General features: G+C 40.8%; 1 protein-coding gene across 2 annotated transcripts in view; it reads left to right on the top strand.

Moving 5' to 3' along the window:
* The window catches only part of LOC109036496 (inhibitor of Bruton tyrosine kinase), a 149,707-nt gene that overhangs the window by 102,281 nt on the left and 20,855 nt on the right, over window positions 1–26,571 (top strand). Inside the window, exon 18 of one of the 2 annotated variants that reach the window (XM_019050774.2) lies at window positions 9,320–9,627. The exons of the other annotated variant lie outside the window; for it this stretch is intronic. Within the exon in view, the coding sequence (XP_018906319.2) occupies window positions 9,320–9,323 (4 nt within the window). The 3' untranslated portion in view covers window positions 9,324–9,627. Of the gene's footprint in view, window positions 1–9,319; window positions 9,628–26,571 lie in introns of those variants that run through there. 2 annotated transcript variants of the gene reach the window in all.

The following is a 26,571-nucleotide window of genomic DNA, read 5'->3' as shown; positions in this document are numbered from 1 at the left end:
ACCTAAAATGCCGCTATGATACGTCCATGTGTTCAAAAGAGAGAGGGAGGACTTCTCGCCCACTCGGAGTTTTAAAATACATCTTGGAGTGTCACTCGATGCGGACATTGAGTCTTTGTGGTGTGATGAACTTCGTTTCGCGAAGGTCGCCAAAACGATGACACTACGCGTCACGCCGGGAGGAAGGAAGCTGAGGTTTTGAACGGGATGAGGGCCTGTTTGACTGTCGTTGCCCGTTCTGCCGTGTTCAGCAGCGTGGCGTGATTTGCGATTTATCGATTGATCTGCCATTTAAACCTATGGGAAAGAATCGATAAACAGGGTGTTTGCAACAAATACCTTCGTAATCGATTCTTTACAATAGCTTCAAATGGGGAAATATCGATAATCTATCATTCTCGCCTCACCACTGGTCGTGTTACGTCGTTATCGCCGTGTGCGGATGGCGCTAACTAGTTACAAGTCCTATTCGTCCATGTTCCGATTCACTGATGGGATAATGTTAGAACAACATGGAAACGCAGTTAAAGCGGTATAATGGGCCTGTTCCTGTTGCATTGTTGCTAACTTCAGCTAGAGCAAATGGAAGAGTTGTTTCTCTTAGAAAATATCTCAAAAATCACGACGAGCGCATCGGAAAAGTCTCAAACACACTCTTAATTGGATTGCATTTTGCAAAAAGGAACCACTAGCATCGCAATGATGCTAAGATTGTGCAACTTCATCCTTTGCAATAAAATTGCGGAAATTGTGAAAAACTATGAAATTTAGATGGTAATTTTTGTCTTAAATTTACAGTTTTTAGCGAGTAAAATAGAAACTATTAAGGGATAATCGGGTTTTTCCTCCAAGAAAAAAGAAGTTGCACAATCTTAGCAACATTGCAATGAGTGGTTCCTTTTTGCAAAATGCAATCCAATTCTACAATCCTTATATGAAACTAGGGGGCTGCGCCCCCTGGTCGCTCCGCGGTCCAACCCCCCTACCTGCTTATTTTTAGAGGAGCTCCTGTAGTTTTTCATTTATTCCTCTTGAGAGGGTAAGTTGTTTTTCACACTCTTCCTCCATTTCTTCAACCTTCTCTTTCCCTTCCTCCTTCTTCTCTTCTATCCTTTTTTCTTGCTCCGAGAAGAGGATCATGTGACCGTGGTCTTCCCTCCCCCCCCCCCCGGATCCGCCAATGATCGGAGATAAACGCGCAATCCTAGGTACGTGGGATGAAGAGTCTTTCCTCAATTTGGCAAATGGTGGCTGGCCCCTCACAAGTGTCGGGAATGGACTTACTCTTTTCCTTCTTTTTTGTCTACAATGTAATGGCCAACCGAAACTAAATTACAGAAGAATTCACCCCTGAAAAGTCACGTACCTAATGTGGGGATAGAGCTTAACGCAGAGTGAGGGTTGCCAGTTTTGATGAAGGGATTCTTTTTAAACACGAAACCATTCGCGGCCCGTTCTTGCATCTCCTTTGGTTCGATGTTAGACAAGCCTAAGACATTCGACGGGGTGATTTCAGTACTTCAGAACATTTTTTCTTATCAAAGTTTCACGCAGAACACGTCGAACGTATCGAACAATTTCAAAATTGAATCATAATCGAGAAACAAGAGTTGTTCTGGGTAAAAGTATGGGGATGGGATTCTAAACCTCTTTAATTATGGCGATTAGAGGGGTAGGGTAGGTGTGCTCCTGATTTCTCGTCCCTCGGCAAGCCTGGCTAAACTTAGGTAACGCAAAATGAAATAGCGCCACCATTGGACTTGGAATGCTCGGAATCTATCATTTCATAATTCATTGAAATGATATGTGATTATCACCCGAATGTAACTGGAAATTCAATAAATTATACGGTGCTTAGATTCAAATAGGTAGTGGTATTTTGCAGTCTAGAAAGACGCTCCAAGAGAATTTGAACGTAGTTTAAAGGGTTTCAAGTAAATTGTCAATGACTAAAATCAGAAAATACCATGTCTCCATCGCGACGTTGTAAGTTCTAGTTCCTTATACTTTTTTAAAAGAATGAAATAATTTCTTTTGCAAGCCTCTTCTCAGCGAAGCAACAATACACCAGCGACTAGTAACTGGTGAGCTCAATGCGTGGCTTAGAGCAGGGCTAGAGATATCGAAGCTCCTTCAATTTTGCTCGTATGCAACACGGGCATCCACAGAGCACGAATAGTTGCATCAAGGCGCCGTGTTGTTTTCAAACAGTTTCGCTGAGAAACAGTGGCAACGACAATCTTTACGAATTGAAAACACTGTTTTCCACCATATAAGTGCGTGCAAAACTGTCGATTCTCGGGAAAGCAGTCTGCCTCATTTTAGAATCAATTCATTTAATGGATTTAAATGAAGCAAAATTAGTTTTGCCAACTTGAAACTAGATACATAAAGCAAGCCTATCAGAAACAGTAGAGGTTAGGTAATTAAACGAGGTCTCATCAATATATTTTAGTCTCATTCAAAGAGAAAATAAGATAAGAATTCACTTTGAATTGGGAAAGTTCGTGAAAGCCTGACTTTCTCGCGCTTGCTTCAAGCCAATCAGACGCCCGGCGACCATTTTTGAAATCCTTATGAAATTAACATGGGAAATTGAAACCATATATTTTTTTGATGTTCCTATTGATGTTCAATACATTCTAATTTCTCCACAATACAACGAAGATCTTGATTTTTGAAGTTTAAATTTTCTGACACTTGTGTCGATGTTTTTGACTGTCCAGCTGACTCGAGTGAAAGAAATTGAAACTCCAAAAAATTGGATTTTTGGTGTTTTTCGGAGAAAGTGGAATGTATTATGCATCAATAGAAACGCCAAATCCTCAAAAAGTCAGTCATGGACATCTTTTTCCTGAAAAATTGGCTGAATTCGAAAAAAAAATATGTGGTTCCGATTTCCCATGTTATTTTCAGAAAGGAAGGAATTCAAAAGTGTTCAGCAGGTGTCGATTGGCTTAAAGTAAGCGCTGGAAAATCAGGCGGTCACGAACTTTCCCAATTCAATGCGGAATCTTATTTTCACTTTTGTGTCATCAATATCTTTTGGCCTCGTCAATATCTTTTGATCTCATCCAAGGTTGCCATTTTCCGGAGTTAATGTCAATTTTCATAATTATTGCAACTTCTCGGCATCTTTGAAATTCCCGGAATATGCAGCAATTTTTGGAATTTTCCTGGCATTTTCAGGTTTCTCAATCATTTGATCCTTGATGATTGTTTTATCAAATTTGATGATCTTCGAAACTAAACCCGGGCGTTCCGGAACTTTCGAACAAATCGGAATTTACCTGCACTGGAAAAAAAACAGGCCTTAATCCCTGAAAATTTGAAAGCCTTGAGCGTGGATGTGTACTAACCCCAACCTGATGCTCATTCAAGGTTGCAGAATCCTCAAATGGATTGAAAACCTCGAAAAAAAATTATGGTTGTAGAGTAGATCGGCATTCCTCTAGTTTAAGCGCTATAAGGTTGACAGCACCTTTGAACCATCTGGAGTTGCCACCATGTATTCGGTTCTAAAAGGTACCCAGTGTGTCCATGTCCTCTGTATAAGGATACACTGGGGGGGGGGAAAAAAACACATTGGATCTAGAGTCCAGACTCTTAAAAACATTGACAAGAAAAAATACTCTTGATTAAATAAGAATTTAGCTTAAATCAAGAACCAAGCCTCTTAATTTAAGCGGATTTCGTTTTGATTCAAGCAAAATTCCGATTGAATCAAGAGTATTTTTCCTGTCAACGGAACTGCGGAACTTTCGGAAATCGATATTAATTCCGGGAGCCCCGGGAGCCTCGGTGAAATAAAATGGCAGCACCGGCGATAATTTTTCTGATCCATAGACGGATGGATCGATGTGGGAAAGGAAATTGATTCGATTTTCGGGCGCGACGAAGCAACAGAGCTTCTGTTTTTGGGGTAGATTACGGGTAATTGAGGCCAATTTTCCGCACCTCGGTGGGGAAACTTGAAGTGGAGAGGAATTGGAATCCGAATCCGAAACGGAGCCGCGGGCGAGGAGCAATGCGTTTCGGTGGAAAGTTGGTAGACTCCCCCGGAGAAGTCTAATTTCCTGAGCGAGAAACTTGGGGAAGGGTCCCAGCCGCCCCGGACCCGGATCGAGGGACGAGTGGGACGAACCGACCGCTCCTTAAAGGGACGTTATCGTTATCTCCTCCAACTCTTTCCCATAATTGTCCATGTGCGGAAAAAAACCCAACTCCCTCGTTGCCCTCCCGGCTCACCGCCGCACACTGGATCCAGCCAATCACTGGAAAAAAAACACATTGGATCTAGAGTCCAGCCTCTTGAAAACATTGACAAGAAAAAGGACTCTTAATTCAAGCAAAATTAAGCTTAAATCAAAAGAAAATTCGCTCAAATTAAGAGGCTTGGTTCTTGATTGAAGCTTAAATCTGATTGAATCAAGAGTATTTTTCCTGGTCGATGTTTTAAAGAGTCTGGACTAGATCCAATGTGGTTTTTTTCCAGTGATTGGAGAGGTCGGACAAAATTTGGAAACTTCAAAAGCTTAAAACTCCATCTACACAAAATTTTGAAGGTTCTCAAAGTGAGTCTATTGGTTTTCTCGTGAAATTGTCTTCTAGAAGCACCCCTTAAAATTTAAAATTTGACGAATTAAACATCAGAGTTGGCAGTTTTAATTGAAATTTTCATGTCCGATCTCTCTGCTTGACTCGATCCACTGTGCGTCGTCTGTCAGCAAACCCAGCGCCTTTTCAATAGTTGTACTTGCCTAGTCGCAGCCAAAAAAAAAAAGTTAAGACGTTATCGTTATCTCCTCCAACTCTTTCCCATAATTGTCCATGTGCGGAAAAAAACCCAACTCCCTCGTTGCCCTCCCGGCTCACCGCCGCACACCGGATCGAGTCAATTAAAGAGTTCGGACAAAATTTGGAAACTTTAAAAGCTTAAAATTCCATCTACACAACATTTTGAGGTTCTAATGGTCCAGGAGGTGAGTCCTATTGGTTTCCCCGTGAAATTTTCTTCTAGAAACACCTAGAACCAAGAGCGTTCCAATGTTGCTAGGATTGTGCAACTTACATTCTTGGCAGTACCATTACTGAAATCATGAACAAAATTAAATGCACAAAGGCAATTTTTTTCATGAATTTATAGTTTATTGAGAGTAAAGATAAAACTCGTTTGTATGATCATTTTATATTTGCAAGGTAAAAACAGTTGCATAATCTTAGCGACATTGGAATGCTCTCGGTTCCTTTTGCAAAACGCAATACAAATGTGCATGAGTTTTCCTGGAAAATACATATTTCATCGAGGGAAATTTAGCAACATTCCAATGTCCATACGGCGCTTTTCCTCGGGACGATCTCGAGCCGGCTGAGATTTTTCCGTCGCCACCGGGAAGAAAAGCAAAGGCTCCGGGTCAAGAGTTTTCGGATCCGTGGAAATCGTTCGGGATTTGTGCGGGATAAATAATCACGTTTGCACCCCCGCGTTATTCGGATTCCCTCTCCGGGCTCCACCATTGTCGAGGAGTTCCCTCGTTCCCCTCGGGCGCCGGGCTTTGTGAGAATGTCATGAACCATGCACGAGATGGAGATACACCGCGTCGCCGAATCTGACCCCGCGTCCTTCACATTGTGCTGCCGTGAGTGTGACATTCGGCCGCGAAACCTGCAGAACACGACTGTATGTACAATTAGAATACGTTTACAGAGATAGTGTGATGTGATGTCGCAGGCAAATAGTCAAATTAGAGGCAGATAGTCAAATTTTGATGGTTTACAAAGACGTGTATGTTTTTGACGAGGAACGATTAGTTTCCATTGTTTTGAAAGTAATAATTCATCAAAAGTACCATACCAACTCATCTTGTATTTTGCCCTCCAAATGTTCCTCACATATTTTAACTTTCAGAATTTTAACAGATCGGTATTATTTATTAGTGTGACATTAGGCCAGAAACCTGGAGAACACGACTTCACATTAGAGTACGTTTACAGAGACAGTGTAGATGTCGCAGGCAAATAGTCAAAGTAGAGGCAGATAGTCAAATTTTGATTGTTTACAAAGATTTGTATGTTTTTGACGAGAAACTATGAAGTTTCCATTGTTTTGAAAGTAACAATTCATCAAGATTACCAACTTATCTTACATTTTGCCCTCCCAATGCTCCTCACATATTTTAACTTCAGAATTTTAAAAGGTCGGTATTATATGACATGCTGAAAATCCTGAGATGAAAGCTCGTTTAAGGACTAAATTTAATTTATATACAATTGGATGATGCTAATTTTTTACAGAAAATCCTTATCGACTTGAGGGAATGATTGTTTTATCTAAAATTAGCAAAAGAATATTCTTTTGCTAATTTTTGAAATGAATTTGAAATTTGAATAATTTGAATTTGAAATTCTGATATCAGAATTTCAATCCAAGTAAGATAATTTAACTATTTGCTTAGGAATTTGACAAAATGACTAATTTGACTAACAGCCTGCGACATAGACACCATGAGATACTTACTGCCATGCTGAGAAAAAACCGCTGGGCTTTTTTTAGTTACTTATATGGGCTAAATCTTTGGATTGCATTGACCGAATCAATGGGTTGCTTTGACCAAATCAATGGGTTGCTTTGACCGAATCATTGGGTTGCATTGACCGAATCATTGGGTTGCATTGACCAAATCATCGCGGGTTGCTTTGACCAAATAATTGGGTTGGATGGGCCAAATCTTTGGGTCGAAAATTTGCTACCTCACTAAAAAACAGATACCGGCTGCCAGGCTCGAACCTGGATCGGATCACTAAATCAGTGCTCTGCTCTGATTTTGCGAGGTTTTTTTCGGACATGTTACTCGGAGCCAAAGCATTTTTCAAACCAGCATCACTTGTTTTATGAGTATACATAAAGCAGGATATGAAGTACATTTATTGAAAATACAAATGATGTACATGCTGAGGCTTTCTTTTTACGAAGCGTATGGAAAAAAAAACCCTCCAAAATCTGGAGTAGAGTTCCACGGTGTTTGCTAAGCCCAGCAGTATACATATAGGAAAATTATTGATGTGTGTGATCCGCACTTTGGTTGCGGCCCACCAGTTTTAAGCCATTCATGAGGCACTCATAGGTTAATGAGAATAAACCTGACTCCAGAAAAATTGTATATTCCGGGATAAATGTCCAGACATTAGTTGTTGGCAGGAAAAGAAGAATGAGAAAAGAATTGTAGAAATATATTAATCTTCTTATGCAAATAATTTAGGTGACAAATGACTTTGAGAATTGCAATCCCTTCTAAGCTTTGTTTAAAATTAAGTCGATGTATTCCCATTCCTTTACTCTTTTCCTCAGATTCCTTTGCGACTCATTCTTTAATAACTTATTTAAAACATAATTTGCATTCCCTAACAAGTACCTCACGAGGTGGGAGACCGAATCGTCAACAAAATCAAAAGGAAAAGTGGTACGCGAAATTTACGGATGGATTTTGGCAAAATCCTTTTAAATGACGTGCAAAGATGACAGGAAGATTTGAAGATTAATAATGACGTTATGCCGTCCTAAAAATAAAATATATAGGAGGAAAATTTAGTAGAGAATCAAGATCCCAAGCCCGCTCTTACTTTTGTTAATTGATTTTTTATACTTTTGTATCAATTATGGGAGCATCCATAACACACCTGCCGCACAGTGGATCGAGTCAATGAGAAAGGTTGGACAAAATTCGGAAACTTTTAAAGCTCATAACTCCGTTATTACACAACTTCGAGGTTTTAAAAGTGGCTCCATTAGTTTCCTCGCAAAATTTTCTTTTAAGAGCACCTCTCAAAATTTGAAATGTAACGAGTTAAACATAATAAAATGAAGTTTTAGTTAAAATGTCATGTCCACCTCTTGAATGGACTCAATCCACTGTGCCCCGTGCTAAGAAGAAACGCCGTATGAGCATTCGAATGTTGCGAATTCCCCTCTCAAGAAATAATGATTTTTGAGAAGTTCCGAATATTTTTCATTGAAATTTCCTGAAAATTTAGATCAAATTACGAACAAAATTCTCTGAAATCATAAAATTTCCACCAATTTTCCCGTAAATTCATAATTTGCCTTGGTTAATTTGGCAACTTCTGAAAGCTCGTACGGCGCTTTGCCCTAGCGCGCAGTAGATCGGGAATCCAGCGTTGAGAAGGCACATCTCTGCGCAAGGCAACTTGGTATCATCCAACTTATTCCCTTGGACATGTCGAGATAGTGCCGAATGAGGAAGTCTAGTTTAATGGATCCACCTTGCTCTATTAGCTCGGCCAGTTTCTCTCTCATCTTCACGATTTCATCGTCCTTTATTTTTCCTCTCACCCTCTCCTTCTCCTTTTCCAATTTTCCTTCATTCCCTTACTTACAAAGTTTTATCTCTCTTCCCGGAGTCAAAAATGTTCCTGCGAGCTCCTGTGTTTAATTTAAAACGTATTTATGATGTAGATTGGACGGAGCCGAGACTCTAATCTGCATGTCTATGACTAATAATGTCGATTTTCCATTGCGGCGCTGAAAATTTCAGCAAAAAATCTGTCGCCCGCCTCTTTTTCTTCATAAGGAAACTTACCATCAGTTTTATCGGGAATTAGCTGGGAATTTTCTTCACTTGTTCTAAAATGAACGTATTTATGCTAAAAGGAACTATGTCCCAAGCAATTTCTATGCACATGGTTCCTTTCAGCATAAATATGTCCAAATGTCCGTAAACAAGGGGCTATTTAGGGTGACTCTCCAGGTGAACGAGTATCTCGTTTGCGGTATTTCAGAATCTCAGCTCTCATTTTATTTTATCAAAAGAAAACTAATCAGAGCTTTCTGTCGAAATTTTAATTGAATATTCCTCACACACAAATACAAAATCAGGAATAGTTTCAAAGAATGGCGACAAGATTTTTTTTCTCAGAAAGTAAAATAAGAGAGGATGTATGCAACGTCGCAAACTAAGATACGCGTTCCTATAGTTTTAACGCCAATATGGTGATTTTTGTATTGTTTTCTTTAGAAAAGACAAAACATTTCAATAATTGATTTAACCCATGTAAATGTACCATGTAATGTTCTTCAATAAATGAATAGAATCCATGTCCTCTCTCTTTTTCAGTGTGCATCGTTTTGAAAAAATTAAGTATAGGTGGATATTTTGAAACACCAGAATCTTGATCCTTGGTTTGGTTGTTTCACAATCAACCGCTTCGTTCTGGGCCGATGTGAGGAAAATAGTGCTCAGTAACATGATCGCAATTTTACGTTAAAAAAACTCTAAAACAATGTTTTTCGTTTTTGTTTTAGGTAAGCTAACTTCGATGACATCCTCAGAAAACTTCAATTGCGGGAATCAAAGTTCGCTCCTCAGCCACTGAAGACTTCGGTAAAGCCCATTTCCTTTAACTTTTAACCGAAGTTTTTTTTTTTCGGCGCGTTGTGAGTTGCTTGTTGCATACACGTAGGATAGCAGGAGTCACCCGTCGCAAACAGATCGTGTTTTGAATTAATGATGTCTGTCCCTTCTTCTCCCATTCTTGCGTGCTTTGTCATTCGCACTTCTTTCCTCTTCAATAGCTTCAATCAATACCGAACCTACTTGAGGCCCCCCCCCCTCATCTCTCCCTTACCCCGTTCTTTTTTGTAAAGAATGAAAATAATTGTTACTGCAATGAAAAGAAAAAGAGAGGGGGAAATATGCTTCTCCGTTGCCTCACTAACGGTAAATGTGATCATTTAAAGGATAGATGTCGAATTTTAAAAGCAGAACACACGTTATTCTTCTCAGTAATAAGAATAACCATCGTTGGGCTGTCACAATTAAGGAGATGAGGACCTTAATTGACTCTAGCGTGTACAGCCTAATTTCAGAAGAAGTCCAAAGTCAACAAATAAGCGACACGTACACGATTTTGAGTTTCATTGAGCCCAAGACTTTCGCAGAAATTTTCAAAATTTGGAAAAATGCACGCGTTTAGAGAACACCATAGTGTATTCACAATCATAACCTCGCATTAATGAGAGCTATATTATTTGGTTTTTTGACGATTGAAGCGTAAATTTTGGTGAGGCTAAATAGATCATGCCCATGTTTTGCCGTGCTACGGAAGAACGCCGTATGAACCATCAAGAGTTTCCATTTTTCCTTTGATAAAAAATGAATTTCCTGGAGAAATTGTATGAATATTTTTTTCCAAATTTTTCAGACAATTTTGTACGCAATTCAATTTAAAACATTTACAAATCGCAAGGAAAAATATGCATAATTTTCTTCAAAAATACATTTTGCATCCGAGGAAATTTGGCAACTCCCAAATGTTCATATGTCGTTTTTCCTTAGCACAGAATTATCCTACCTCCCGCTCCTTCTCCGAGATTCATCGAACGATTTTCCACTGAGCGAAAACGGGCGTAAAGCATCGACTTTACCGGGAAAATTTTAAATTTTCATTATTTAAAGAGGCCAGCGCGTTTCAAACTACTCACGCGTTGTGTATTTACCCGTGAGACGGAGAATTCTCCCGAAGCATGCAGCTTTATTTGTTTCACAATCACAAATCATGATTTAGATTTCGGTAAATATGAAGGGAGTGGAAATTCAAAGAAAAACTGTTTGTTAAGGGGAAGGCGATATTACCCTCCTCAGGGTTTCCAGATTACGTGCAAAAACCTGGAAATTTTACGTTGAGCTAAATGGCAAAGTGTACTGAATTTTCAGCACAATCTGGCAACGATGGCTCTCCCTCTCTACCTTTCACAATTCGTGCTCCCCCAGCAGTATTTTGGCCCTCAAAGGATTCAGAGCTTCCTCTTCCTCCGTTCGTGGGTATTGCAGGGGTGTAAATAAAAAGTTTAATCCGCTGTTGGTTAATATGGAGACTGAAAAACCAATTTACATCGAGTGGGGGGGTGTGATTGCTTCGTGATTCCTCGGGAGGAAAGTAGGAAAACGGGAAAACTCTGAAATTGACAACGGCGGAGGATTGTTCTATGTTACAATTCCCAAACTACTTGAAAATGATTTTAATTAATTTTTAAAGAATAACATAAATTCAGATACCTTCTTACGAGTACAGCATGAAACTGGGAAAATACGCACCTCAATTTTGCAACCTAGATCATTCTTGAAAAAGTCTTTCATTTGAGTGAAGTCAAAATAAACCGTTGATTTAACTTGAGTGATTTTCTTTTAAAAGAAATCAAAAGAAACACATTTCAAATGATTAACGAATGTTCGTGCGATGAAGCTTTCTAAAACTCTACGATAGAAATATGGGTGTAGTTTTCTTTTGTTTCATATCGTCAGTTTGGTAACATGGCTCTCAAGAGAGATTATAATTTTTCAAGAGAGATTTGATATTACGAGTATTTAATCACAGAAAATATATTTGCGCTACCAGTATAACTAAATCTTCTATACCGGGATCAGTAGGGATTCGACCGATACCAATATACTGCCATGCCAAGGAAGAACGCCGTTTGAGCCTTCAGACGCTGCTATGTTTCCTTCAATGAAAATCAAATATACTGAGAAAATTGTGAATATTTTTCTCCAAATTCTTCAAATAATTGTGTACGTCATTTAAACTAAAATGCTGAAAATTTCTGGAAAAAATATGAATAGCTTTCTTCAAAAATACATGCTCTATCCGGGGAAATTTGGCACCCCCGAATGTTCGTACGGCATTCTTCCTTAGCACGGCAGAGAAGAGAGCCAACAGATATTGGAAGAATATTTTACCTACTTATTTTTAGTAGTGCATAGAAAACTAAAAGAGAAAAACGGAAAAGAAAAATATTCGACATTCGAGCATTTTGAGTATCCTGGCAAGATGCGGATGACATTTAAAATTTTATAATGAATCGTAGATCCTCGGTCAAGAACCGGTCTGACGGGTCAAAGGTCTTTGGACGGAAAGATCCAACTATGAATCATTACGCAACCAGCATGAAAAGCGCGGGCGCCTCGTCCAAGTTCAATCGCTGTTACTGAAGGTCAGTGCTGCTGTGCTAAGGAAGAACACCGTATGAACCTTCAGGCGTTGCCAAATTTCCTTTGATAAAACACGAATTTCCTGGTAAACTTGAGAATATTTTCCTCCCAATTTTTCAGATAATTTTTTTTACAATTTCACCAACGGTTCCTGAAAGTTTAAAGGGAAAATATGCACAGCTTTCCTCAAAAATACATGTTGTATTCGGGAAAATTTGGCAACTCTCGAATGTTCGCGCGGCGTTCCTCTTTAGCACGGTAGAGTGGAACGAGCTGTGGAGCACAAACGCCCATCGCTCAAAGTTTCGGAATCGATTTTCTTCCAAAATTCAACTAATCTAGTTTCGCTGAACTTGCCAATTTACTCCAAAAAAAGTTTTTCTTCTTCCTTTTTTATAGCGAGAGTTAAAACAGTTGCGGATTTTGAACTGCGCATCTGAGTTACTTTTTCGCGTTTTCAATGTGCACATCGTATTCTACGCCTCATTGACCTTTAGGAGCTACCATTTTTGGGTCATGTCATGAAAGAGCTTATACGTGCCAATAGTTTCCTTATACAGATATGTGATTTACCGAAGGAGCTAGGAATATTACAATATAGTTCTAAATTGTAAAAAGACCAATTGTGCTCCCTATCGGATTTGGCTCCCCAGCAGGCTGATTATTGGATTGACAGACCAGGCGATAGACAAGAAGATGCAAGGAACATGGAGCGATCCTATTGGTTGAAACGGGGGTCATAGACTCAGGGAGAAAACTATGGACTAACTACAGGGTCTCCTGCGGGTTGCCGTTGGTTTGTCTATTACTCACGTTATTTGTCCATTACAACTACCCGCCTCCAACAAAACTGCCGTGCCAAAGGAAAAACGCCGTATGAACATTTGAGAGTTGCCAAATTTTCTTCGATAAAATGTTCAATTTTGAGGAAAGTTATGGATCTTTTTCCTTGAAATTTTCATGAACTTTAGGTGAAATTGCGAACAAAATTATCTTAAAATTTGGAGGAAAAATATTTACAAATTTTCCCAAAGTTCGCGATTTACCAAAGGAAATTTGGCAACGCCTGAAGGTTCTTACGGCGAATTTTCTTAGCACGACAGAATAGGATTGCGGCATTTTCAGTTTGTCTTTCTTGTCTATCGTTTTGTCTATCAATTTCAGCACCCACTCCTCAGATGTCGATTCTCTCTCTGACTCTATGCTTCCTGACAATGAGATGTGTTGGGTTGCCCCCGGGTGGTTATACCGCAAGTTTCACTTAGCTCGGATTCGACCTACTCCGGGGCAAAACGGAGAGCTCACGAGGGAGGGGTTGAGGGTAATACTAACTGGCTATTGATACGGTGCCGTTGCGGGTCGGGCCGATGACAGAGTGAATGATGAGAGAGCACTCGGCGAGTTGAGCAGGAGCCGAGGTGCCATCCCGGAGGCAGACCTTGATAATGACTTGTCAGTTCCTGAATCGATGCGACGGCGACGACGAAGGCGGCCGGTCGCGGGATCCGGAGACAAAGCGGCTAAATCAATATGAACACAATGCTCCCGCTACGCTATGCGTCTCTTTCCCGGGTCGAGTCGGTCGCTAAACTTTCCGCCAGGTGGAAACGCACCTCAAGATTCGGGCCGCTCGTCTTCCTCCGCCCGCCGCGCTGCAACGGCGGTGCCGCTCCAGCCCGGAATGACCGGGGTCACATGCATGAGTGTCCAGGAGCTAGCTCAAATGAGTATGGACTTATTTGGAAACACTGAAAAAAAAAGAGATGCTGATTTCAGATTCTGGGTATAAAAAAGTGTGCGGCAACTCACAAAATGCTGAATTAACCGCTGTAGCAGTTACTTAAGCAATGTCAAGATGTAAAACTAACTACTGTGGCGGTCAATTCGGCGTTATGTGAGTTGTCGCACACTTTTTTACATCCAGAATGTTAAATCAGCTTCCTTTTTTTCGGTGAAAAATCGTCGAAAAATCGATTTATTTCCAATCGATGAAGCCGCTTCAGCCTGAAATGACGGAGGTCGTAGACACGAAAGTCCAGGAGCTACAAGAGCTATAGGATACAAGGATGCGGATTTTTTAAGGAAAATCAATTTCCGTCAAAAGATTGATCGAAACTGTATCGGTTTAAGTATAAAAATCGATTTTTTTACAATATCGATTCGAAAAATTTGACTTTTTTCCAATGGTGCCCCTCCAGCCTGAAATACCGGGATCCCAGGCACGAGTGTCTGGGAGGCAGCTCAAAGTAAAACAAACATGCTGATTTTTTTGAAAAATCGATAAAAGCAGAATCAGTTAAAGTATAAAATTAGATTTTTCACAATATCGATTGGAAAAAATTGATGATTTTTCAGGGGTGGAAAAATCAACACGAAACAGAAAAGAAAATAGTCCTTAGGATAGGCTTAAGTTTTTGGGAAAAGCTTCGGCACTATATGAATCAAAAATATTGAAAAATTGCATAGATTCGGTCAATAAATCGGGTTGAAAAACATAATTGATTGAATCGAGTTTTCTGGGCCAAAACAGATTTTTTTTCGAATCGATTATTATCAATTCACATCCTCAGTGTTAAAAAGTATATGTTAACACTCGGAGAAGTAGTGTAACATTATTGAAGTCTCATAGAGTAGGATTCGTATCTGGCCGCAATTTTGAGGGGGCAGTAGCTAAAGACATTTAGTTCTCGCTAAAAATTAATTGTTTTATTCTCTTCAAAGACCTCTTCGCGAAGCACGACTGTTTGTTGAGTGAACAACGCCGCGCCTGAGGCGTTGCTACTCAACTGAAGGCGCTCAACTGGACGTATTTCTGTCAAACGGAACTATGTGCATTAAGACATGAGCCCTGAGCCCCATAAGAATATATGCATAACAGGGCTCACGTCATAATGCACATCGTTCCGCCTGACAGAAATACATCCAACTCAGACTCGGGTTGCTTCAAAGCAAAGACGCACTGCCGCACTGAGTAAAAACACCGTATGAACATTCGAATATTGTCAAACTTCGTTCGATAAAACTTTCATTCCATAGAAAATTTATACATATTTTTCCTAAAAATTCTCAGGAGCACTGGATTCCATCGCAGAGAAAATATTTCAAAAATCCAAGAGGAAATATGCCAAAACTTGCAAACCAATGCATTTTTTATCAAAGAGTATTTACCAACATTCTAAAATCCATACGGCGTTTCTCCGTGGAGTGGAAGTGCTGGAGACGCGTTTCCCATGTTATCATTTAGCTACTATCGTCGTTTCCAGCACGAAGGAACGTAACTCCATTCCAAGGTTGCCGAATTGGCTCGAACAACTAATTTATTTTACAAAAATGCACGTAAGCAATTTTTATCCAAAATTGGTTGATTTTTTGCCTGGAATCTGGAGAAAAATCGGAGAAATTTCCAGTCAGAAATGCCCAAGATTCTCTTGATTAATAGGCAATTTGCGAGGGGAAATTTGGCAACATTGAAATGGAGTTACGTTCTTTCGTCCAGGAGACGACGTTATACGAAGCAGTCGGGAAAGATGCGGCAAGGGGTATCGGGCGAAGCCTCCTCGAGCCTCACACGTAATTAAAGGGATCGTCAAGGCCGCAAGACACTTCCACAATAAATCATCCTCTACTCAAATGCTTTCGCGTAATGAGCGCAAACACAAGCATGCGATGCCTTTGGTCTAGCTGCCAAATTGAAGGCGCCCGTTCCGCGCGTATCGCGAGGAACTTTGACGAGATCCGAAACATTCTCTGCCGGGTTTCTCGTTGACTCCGGGTCATGATTGCTGCCGTGCCAAGGAAGAACGCCGTATGAGCCTTCAGACGTTGCCAAGTTTCCTCCGATGAAAACTGAATTTACTGAGAAAATTGCGAATATAATTTTCCCAAATTTTCAGACAATTTTGTACGCAATTGAATCTAAAATATCTGAAAATTTCAAGGAATAATATGTACAGATGTCGTCAAAAATACATGTTTTGTCGAGGGAAATTTGGCAACTCTCGAATGTTCATACGGCGTTCTTCCTTAGCACGGCAGATTGGACGTATTTCTGCCAAACGGAACTATGTGCATAAGAACGTGAGCTCTGTTATGCATTTGGATGTATTTATGCTAAAAGGGACTATGTCCCACGCAAATCCTATGCACATAGTTCCTTTTGGCATAAGAACGTCCATTTATACTGGTGGATCTCAGGGCTCATGTCTTAATGCACATAGTTACGTTTAGCAGAAATACGCTCGATTAAGGATCGCGCCCGGACGACCGAAGATCATACATTGTAGCAAAAAGTTACAAGACATGACCGAACGCCAAGTTTCTATGGCCAAAAATGACCCAAGATACCTCTAATATGATGGATCACGTCTTGTATCCTGCCGTGCGAAGGAAAAACGCCGTATGAGCCATCAGGCGGTGTCAAATCTCTTTTGAAAAATGACGAATTTTCAGGGAAATTTGTGAAGATTTCTCCTCCAATTTTTTATATGACCTCGTTTCACAGTGGATTGAGTCAATGGGAGAGGTCGGAAAAAATTTGGAAACTTTAAAAGCTCATAACTCCGTTGAATCAAAACTTTGAGATTTTAAAAATGGTGCCATTGGTTTTCTCGTGAAATTTTCTCGCAGAAATACCCCTCAAAATTTAAAATATGACAAATTAAACATCAAAATTTGCAGTTTTAGTTAAAAATCTCCTGTCCGACCTCTGTGATCGACTCGATCCATTGTGCGTCGCGTCGCCGCGAGGGAATTTCGTTTTGTGGGTCGGAGATTCACAGTAAGTTCATAACTTTAACCAAATCCACCCGCAAAAATTCGCCTGAAAATGTGATGAAAAATTATCCATATTTTCAACTTCTTGAATGAGCCCTGAACAAACTTAATGGAGACTTTTGCCAAAAATTAGAATTTTACAAACCTCAGTAAATATAAATTCCTTTAGTTTGAGCCGTTTGGAATGGGTCCTGAGAACCCCACGAAAGGCCAAAAGCATCCAATCACAGCGTGGCACAGTGATGGCAGTCCTCTGCCAACACAGGTACTCGAGAAGGTGTAACCATTGTTAATGATCAAACCCCATGCTTGCGGTAAGCAAAATTAATATTTCCCACGCGGCCATATTTTGCCATCGGCCCTTCGGGCGAAACTAAGGGAGCGTATTTTATAGTTGTCTTTGGAATAGCTTTTTTCCTCAGGGAGGCCCAGTGTGATTCAAATTGTGATTAAGGACGTTTTGCGAGGGAGCCTTTAAGATACAAGTGGCATCGTATAAGTAGGATAAATTTTGCGAACCCCGAATACAACTCAGTAGTATAACTTTGGAAATTGAGCAATGGAATGGATTAAAATGAATCACTGCTGCGAAAATTGCAGAAAAAGGCATCCTATACGATTATAAAGAATATTTAAAGTGTTTAGGAACATTTTCCTTGTGAGGTCTCCGTAAGGACGAGAGCTAGTTGAAGATTGACTATGAATACGGCTCCAATCGATCGAAATGGTATAATGCGCTATCGATCGAATTACAGTAATCATCCTCTGATAATCCAAAGGATTGGGTCGCACTCTAACCTTTATTACGATTTGATGAGCCAGCAAATTCAGTGCATCGATTCGTAGGTTCCCTTCTTCACTGGGACTGTAAAATCCGAGGCCTACTGTGCCGTGCGAAGGGAAAACGCCGTATGAGCCTTCAGACGTTGCCAAGTTTCTTTCGATAAAAATTGAATCTACTGGGAAAATTGTGAATATTATTCTCCAAAAATTTTAGACAATTGTGTTGGCCGTTTAATTTAATCTAAAATATCTGACAGTTTCAAAGAAATATGTGCATGAATGTCGTCAAAAATACATGTTTTATCAAGGGAAATTTGGCAACTCTCGAATGCTCATACGGCGTTCTTCCTTAGCACGGCAGTACTCGTGTAGTCTGTTGAGCTGTGCGAATTTGGCCCATTTACTGCGGTCAACTTGGACAGCCAGTGACATCCCACCAAGACCGCACACTCGTGAATTTTTTAACTGCTAAGTGGTGAGTTGGTCAAAACTGATGTTATGGGCCGCTACATTTTGGAAATCAAGTCACAAGTTTCATCGCAGTGACGCTGCAAGAAATCACGGATAATCACGAATAAATAATAACGTCATAAATAAATAAATAAATAAAACGTTATAATAATATAAATATAATATACACGTTATAATATAATACGTTACGTTAATTACCGTATTTTAATAGCGTTATAATAATTAATCTCAGATTATGCGGGGTCAATTCGTTCAGTGGCGTGGCGTGAATGAACGATTATCGATATTCCCCCATTTGAAGCAATGGTAAAGAATCGATTATTAAGGTGTTTGTTGCGAACACCCTGTTTATCGATCCTTTTCCACTGGTTTAAATAACAGATCAATAGGTACATCGCAAAGCACACCACGCCACTGAATTCGTCGTTTCTTGCACGAAAGAACGTACCTCCATTCAAAGATTGCAAAATTGACTTAAAAAAATTCAATTTCTCACAAGAGTGTTCCCGTGCGATTTTTTTTTAAAGAATTTTGAACGATTTTTTCATGGGGTCAGAAGCGAAATCTGTGAGATTTTTGGTTAGAAATATCCAAGATTCGCTCAGTGAAAATTCAATTTACGAGGAGATTTGTCAACATCAAAATGCAGTTACGTTTTTTCGTGAGGGGAACGAGGAGTCTCATCCCGCAGCCTATTTTCCCCCGAAACCATAGGAGTAATATGAATGAGAGCCGAAATCCACTCCGCATGAGAAGAGTTAACTGAAAAGGGTAGATCCCTCCCTGAGATCATGTATTATTGCGCCCGCTGTTCGGGAGCAAAAAGCTCTGGGATGAAGTGCACTCTGGTTTTTACCTCAAGATTCTTAACAGAGAAGTAAACAATTCTTTGCGACTTTTTTAAAGCATTTTAGGGTTTGTCACCCCCCGCCCCTCCCCCTCCATTTGTCACACTGGTCTCGGTGAAAGAGAGAGAATCTTCTCTGACACTTGAAAAGCTGAAACAATTCTGACAAAGGTGAGAAATTGTTTCCCCTCAGTCAAGGAGCAAGTTGAGGGATTCTCGCGAAAGCAAGGAAAGAATTTATAAATGCCGTCATTTGACTGAGAGACCAGCTGAGGGTCTTCTTACACACCGTCGGTCGCATCAGTGGTGTGGTGTGCTTTGCGGTATATCGATTGCCTTATCTTTCAAACCTACGGAAAAGAATCGATAAACAGGGTGTTCACGACGAACACCTTAATAATCGATTCTTGACCATGGCTCCGCATGGGAAAACATCGATAATCGATCATTCGCACCTCACCACTGCCGCCGCATACATTAAAATTGACTTACATGAAGATGGAGGGGGGAGGGGGGTTATCATGATAAAAAACTTCTTTTCAAGCACCTGCGAAGATAAAGTGGGAAAAGGGAAGGAAGCTCGGTATTTCTCTTCCCGCCAAGAGGAATCTTTTGAAGGTGTTCAAAAAGAAGATCCCTAATTTTAAAAGTGAAATTTTCCCCTGCGTTAAGCTTACAATGATAGGCTTGCGGAGTACTTAGAAGATTAAGGAAGACCCCGAGATTGTTTACAATAAAGGATCACAGCCACCGAACAAGGGTCAAAAACGTTGCCAAAGTTCGCTGTATCCTACCCGAAAGACGGAGCTACCGGCGTCCTGCATTAAATTTGACACCTCTTTATCTGTATTAGTCAGAAGCCAATCTAAAGCCTCGACTTAACATGCAGAATATAAATTGGAATTGATGAATATTGACCGCTGCTGTGCTGTCCAGGGGCGTCTGCAAAACGCTCAGTTTAGGGCTGGAGGGTGGAATTCAAAAAGCTCTCTTGCAGCAGGGATGCGGCATTTGAGCAAATTAGTTTGATCACGCTCCGTGGGCTAATTGGGGTGTTTCCTTGTTCCGACTTACGGTCAGATTCGTGCGGCTCATATTGGGGCAAAGTTCTCAGGTTGTGCCATTAAAGAGATTTTAACATGGGTTTAAATGCGGAATAATTCTGATTTCTCAGCAAAATCTAGCAACAGTGTGTGTGGAACGTGACAACTTTCCCTGGGCCGGTGTTACATCTCACAGGACACACGGGTAATGGGTCACCTCCACGTGTCACAGCGTCGTGCTCCAGTGAACTACTTAAAGATTCGCTCAATTTGAAGTAAAGTGTCAGCATTTTTGAGGGCGATACGGTGGTTAATCAATCAGACAATTGTTTCTGAATTTTAAGATGCTTTTTCGAATGGGCCTGTTGCATGCAAGAGATACAGCCGTGCGAATAGACTTTTTAGAGGTTAAATGAAACGAAAATTACGATGGTCACATTAAAAAAAGTCTGAAATACACTCCTTACTGCGCAATTTGTGTTGTTAGGAACGCGCTTTTTCAAATTTCCCGCGTCTGGGGGCAGTTTTCTAACGGAAACAATTAACGGCAACTCGCGGCTATTTCCGGTCAACTAAAACTGACAACATAACCTAAAAATCGGAGCTCGTGACATCGTGAAATGAAATGTAGAAGGATTGCGTTGGATATTTAAAAGTTGATCGATTTGGTTACCGCATAAAGCGCATATGGACCACAATAGGAGATCACGTTGGGTTTGAAAACAAACTGAAGGAAAAAATAACAACAACAACAACGACTCGGCATCTTCCGGAAATCACCGAGCCCGCCGTTTGCTCGTTTCCGATGATTAGAAAACTGCCCCCAGACGCGGGAAATTTGAAAAAGCGCGTTCCTAACAACGCAAATTGCGCAGTAAGGAGTGTATTTCAGACTTTTTTAATGTGACAATCGTAATTTTCGTGTCATTCAACCTCTAAAAAGACTATTCGCGCGGCTGTATCTCTTGCATGCAACAGGCCCATTCTTAAAAAAAGAGATACATCCTAATTATATATATGTTACGGTCAATGTTAGGGAATGGGGAAGTGTATGTCATTGGCCGGCCAATGTTGACCGTGGCCGGGCGTTTCGGCCGAAGATGTCATTGGCCAGCGATTTTGGGAAATGTTTTCTTAACAATAAAACCGTCACATATTGACCGGCCGCTAATGTCATCGGCCGGCCAATGTACTGTTTGGCCGAGGGGTGACGGCCAATGTTGGATCTGTTATCATTTATCAATTGAACTTGAGAGAGTTGAGTGACCAAGCGACCAGTTACCAATTATTACAGACCAAGACCAATTATTACAGCTGTGGGATAAAAAAAGAAAAAAGAAAAACAAAAACGAAAAGAATGCTCCAATTTTTAAAGTCGAAAGAAATGTAAAATAAATAAAAAAAAAAACTTCTAAAAAATAAATCAAACAGCTGTAGTAATTACACATTCACTCATGTGTTTCCTCTCATGTGGTATGTTTTCAGTTTTACGGTGTTTTATAGTGTGAATGAACAATGGCCGTCAGTCATTGGCCACTGTCATCATCGGCCGGCCATTGTTCACTTCGCGGTGAAAATGTCAACAGTGACCGGGCTTTTTGGCCGATGACATGATTGGCCGGCCAATCATGTCATTGGCCCTCCATTTCGGCCGATGCTATCATTGGCCGGTCAGTGACAGCATCGGCCGGCCCCCTAACATTGACCGTAACATATACTCTTTTCAGGTTAAATCGCACAAAAATCATGTCAAGGCCTAAATACACATGGCGATTAATCGCCGCGATTGAAAGACAAAAGCCGATGGAGAGCCTTGATTTCGAGTTATCGACGTCAATGGATCGAAATCAAGGCTCTCCATTGGCTTCCGTCTTTCAATCGCTGCAATTAATCGCCGTGTGCATCTAGGCCTTTAGGCACGTCAAAAAAGTCTGAAATCCATTCCTCAGTGTGAAATCTGCGTAGTTTGAAACACGCTTCTTTAAGTTTCCCGCGTCTGCTTGCAGTTTTTCTCGGTCACCGCCGACCAGGTTTGCACAGGCAAAGAAATAAGAAAAACTAAACTGAGTGATGGAAAATTCTACCGTCATTCTCCATTGTATGATTCCAATAGTTTTCAAGCGTTTATTTCCTTTTTCTTTCTTTATTTTCCAAAAACAAAAACGTTGAATCAGTTGAAATCTTACGCAAGAAGAATGTACATCAGTTTGCGAGATTGTTCATTTATGTTGGGTCTCTCTCCGGGCAAACCCAATGCCGGCCACTATAGAAACTGTCCGCGTACGCGGTGATTTGAATACGCTCGTTATAAATCACGCATATTGCGTGGTAAGGAGTGAGTTTTAGACTTTTTTGATGTGCCCATCGTCCATCGTTATTTTCAAGGAAATTTAGCCCCATGAAGTGTATTCAATTGGCTGTATATCTTGCGTGCAACAGACCCATCGGGAACACGTTTTATGCTGCTCAATTTCGCAGTATTGCGGGTTTAGACGCTTTTTGCAGTGCTAAACTCGTCGCCTCTCTAACGTAAGGGCGTATATTGATTTCCTTATGAGCCCTGTTTTACGTATAAATCCATGCTTTCTGGGGCCCATGCGCAAATCGAGGTACGCCCTTACGCAAGAGGATCGACGAATTCGGTACCCCGTCTTTAGTGGTCCAATGCGCTGGTGGTCCAGAAACAGCTTCCGACAACCACCCACCGCGTTTGGGAGGAGAGGGTGGTTTGAACTTTGAGAGAGTAGGAAATGCGAGGAACGCTTCTCGATTGCTGATACCAGTAATTTTAGGTCGCTATCTCCCGTTATTTCCGCTTGGGTTGCAATGATCCTCAAAGGCCGCAATCGATCCCGCGCAAAAGGAGGCTCGTCGCTAACTTGCACCCTGATCCCGTTCCCCGGTCCCCGTTCCCCGTTCCCGTTCCCTGTTCCTCCGCCAAATTCCCCTTTGTAAGTTCCCCGTTCGAATCCTAGTCTCTTATTCGTGTTCCTCAGTCTCTCGAAAATCTCTTGGAGCCTCAATGATGATAGTCAACCCAGAGGGACAATCGGACTGCATTTTGCAATACGGAACTACAATGTCTAGCTCGTTTATAAAAACACCCATCTGCATATGGAATCTGAGGGTGGTTATGGTGTTTTTAAAATGAGGCAGAAATTGTAGTTCCCAATCGCAAATTTCTCCTCCGCCAAATTCCTCTTTGTAAGTTCCCCTTCCGATTCCTAGTCTCTTATTCCTGTTCCTTGGTTTCTCGAAAATCTCTAGGAGCCTCAATGATGGTAGTCAACCCTGAGGGACAATCGGACTGCATTTTGCATTAAGGAACTATAATGTCTAGCTCGTTTATAAAAACACCTATCTGCATATGGAATCTAAGGGCAGATATGCTGTTTTTAAAATGAAGTATTTGCAAGTGATTTGTAAGTTCCCCGTCCGATTCCTAGTCTCGTATTCCTGTTCCTTGGTTTCTCGAAAATCTATTGGAGCCTCAATGATGATAGTCAACCCTGAGGGACAATCGGACTGCATTTTGCAATAAGGAACCACAATGTCTAGCTCGTTTATGAAAACACCTATCTGCATATGGAATCTGAGGGCAGATATGTTGCTTTTAAAATGAGGCAGAAATTGTAGCTCTCAATCGCAAAATGTGGTCAAATCGGTCTGTTGCAAGTGGATGATGCAGGCAATCAGTGCAATTTTTTGGGGTAAAATTGCATGAAAATTACTCTGAGCACGTTAGATTACATTTCTGCCGTGTAACGCAAAAACGCCGTAAACGCCATTTTACATTTTTTGGAAAGAATGTATCATAGCAGAAAAACTTGTGTGGCTTGGGGCAATGTTTTACAGAATTCATTCGCAATACTATTAAGAACTAAACCTGAAAATGTGAGGTGCATGGGTAAAAAAAATTTTATTTTATAAAGTGTTAAGTTCCAAAAAACGAGAGAGAATCTTGATGTATTTACGGCGTTCTTGCGTAGCACGGCAGATTTCACCATTAGAAACTGAAATTTCTGACTCATCCGGGAAAGAGTATAGATCTATGGAGTCAAATGGCACAAATGAGGCAGGAATTGAAGTTCCTGATTGTAAAATGTGGTCCAATTGGTCTGTTGCACGTATAGGTGACTCGCATCAATAAATTACACTTATTCACTGGTGACTCAGCCAACTCACAATCAGCGCACTTTTGGGGGAATAATCACGCTGAGCACACAAGTTGGCAAATTGGACTACATTTTGCGATTAGAAACTACAATTTCTGGCTCATCCGTTAAAAAAAAAAAAAAACATGCCTCTACAGGGAAACTAATGGGACATGCGTCGTTTTTAAATTGAGCCATGACATTATAGCTCCTAATTGCAAAATATAGTCCAAGTATTGAAACTAGTTGACGCTGGAGAACCCTTGAAGCACCACTACGAATATAGGACCAACGGAAACAACCACAATACGGTAAAAAAGCAAGGGAAACGACGTATATTGATGACGGCGCAGAGATACAACTATTCGTACATGATGGATGTCCGTGTTGCGTCTCCAAAATTGAAGGCGCGATGGCGCGAGGCGTTAACTCTCGATGCTCCGCTTCACGCTGTCTATCTCATCCTTATCACTTTCCCTATCACACACCTGCCAAATTCTGTTACAGCTCATGGTGGATAAATAAGATTAAGGGAAATAAGTGTCAGGAAAAAAGGACAGCAAAAGAAAAATAAGGATAAAAATTAGAGTACATGCATAAAAAGAGTGCGAGCGTGTCAAGTTTTTAAAAAGCTTATATGATACCTCGTTCATTCCTGCCCATAATCACCCAACGCTTGTACTTTAACACTATACCTACCACACGTCGGTGAGCTTCAACAGAAACGTTGCAGAATTCAACCTGGATACAATCACATGACTTTCCTTTGTTAAACACTTGACAATGAAAGAACTCTGTCAGTTCCGTAGTAAATCAGATCCAATAGAAAACAAATAGAACATGAGCAATCTGATATTCTTCCATGCTAGGGAGGAACGCTTTATGACCACGCAGTCGTTGTCAAATCTCTGACGATTAAACTTACATCCTCTTGATAATTTATGATTATATTAATTAATTCATATTTATTAATTTATTTAAATTTATTTTTTAATTTATGATTATATTTTTCCTCTTGATTATTTATATATTTAATTTTTCTTTGAACTTTTCCAAGAGTTTAATTCAAATTTTGAGCCAACGTATCTAAAATTTCAAAGGAAAAATGACGGGCTTGGAGAGCACGGCGCGTAAGTGTAGTTTTTGGAAAAATTGAGATATTAAAGATTTCAAATGGAATTAGTCTTAATGCACATTCTGTGAAAAACTTGCTATCAAATTCCAATTGTTAAGCATCAATTTGTCAGTTTGAACTTTCTCTCTGCCATAAGGATCCATGTAATTTCAAAACTTCAAACACGTATTACTCGAAGTAGCAAGAACTGCGCTTATGCGTCTTGTCTTCCGAGCCCCTCAAATATTCATAATTTTTCCGGCAAATAAATATTTTATCGGTGAAAAATTGGCAGCCTTCGAATGCTCATACGGCGTTTTTTCCCCCTAGCGCGGCATTCTATTCATTTGTAACGCGCTGGAGCACAGAATCCTTGTAACTTCGATAATGTAAGTACCTGGGCATAGAATTACGCGAGGATCCCGTGCGGATGGCGCTAACGAGTTACGAGTCCCATAGAATTGGACGTATTCCTATGAAACATAACTATGTGCATTAAGACATGAGCCCTGAGACCCGTTAGAATAAACGCATAACAAGGCTCACGTCATAATGCACATAGTTCTGTTCGACAGGAATACGTCCAATTCGTCCATGTCTCGATTCATTTATGAGACAATGTTAGAACTACATGGAAACGCAGTAGTTGGCTATAATTATAGCGTTTTGCACTTCTCCCTTATTTCTTCCGCTACATATGCAGCCCTTCCGCCCGCCGACCCAGGTCCTCGATCAACAATCGCGGTTCCGAACGGTGATGCGAGTATCAGTGCTAAGTTCGGTTCGCCTGCTTTGCATTTCAAGGAGGGCGCCCGTAATACGGAAGAGAACCGTAAGTGCAACTTAGTACGACCCGCGGTTAGCACATGCCCTAACGCGTCTCGTGGCTCATCCCAGAATGCACTTACGGTTCTCTTCGTAACACGGCAGTAATACAGAGGCACCCCGTCTACTATTCTGCCGTGATACAGAAGAGAAGCGTAAGTGTATTTCTGTAAGAGTCGTGTTTAGCACGTGTGGTTACGTGTCTCGAGGCTCATCCCTTACGGCGCTTACGGCTCTCTTCCGTAACGAGGCAGAGGAGGGTTCGTGGGAGGATCGGTCTCGCTTAAGCGGGGCCCTCCGACTTGGAGTTCATAATTGGCTCCGGCTTGGAAAACAAGAGCGCTCCGTAGTTTTCATCGCTGCATTTCCCACTTCGGAAATCATTTTCATGCGCTCGAGTTAGCGTGGGAGTATGGGCGTAACACTATTTGCAGGGATAAAGTTCATGAGAAGTGCGCAGTGAGTTATTTTGGTGTGTCACTCTGGATTCTAACTGATAAACGAATTACTCCTGATATGATCGAATAACTTCAGTGGATTCCGCGGGCCGATTATT

This window comes from Bemisia tabaci, chromosome 4 (genome assembly GCF_918797505.1).
Source record: "Bemisia tabaci chromosome 4, PGI_BMITA_v3".
NCBI lineage: Eukaryota > Metazoa > Arthropoda > Insecta > Hemiptera > Aleyrodidae > Bemisia > Bemisia tabaci.
The sequence above is the reverse complement of the archived record's forward strand: the minus strand, read 5'-3'. Positions and strand labels throughout refer to the sequence as shown.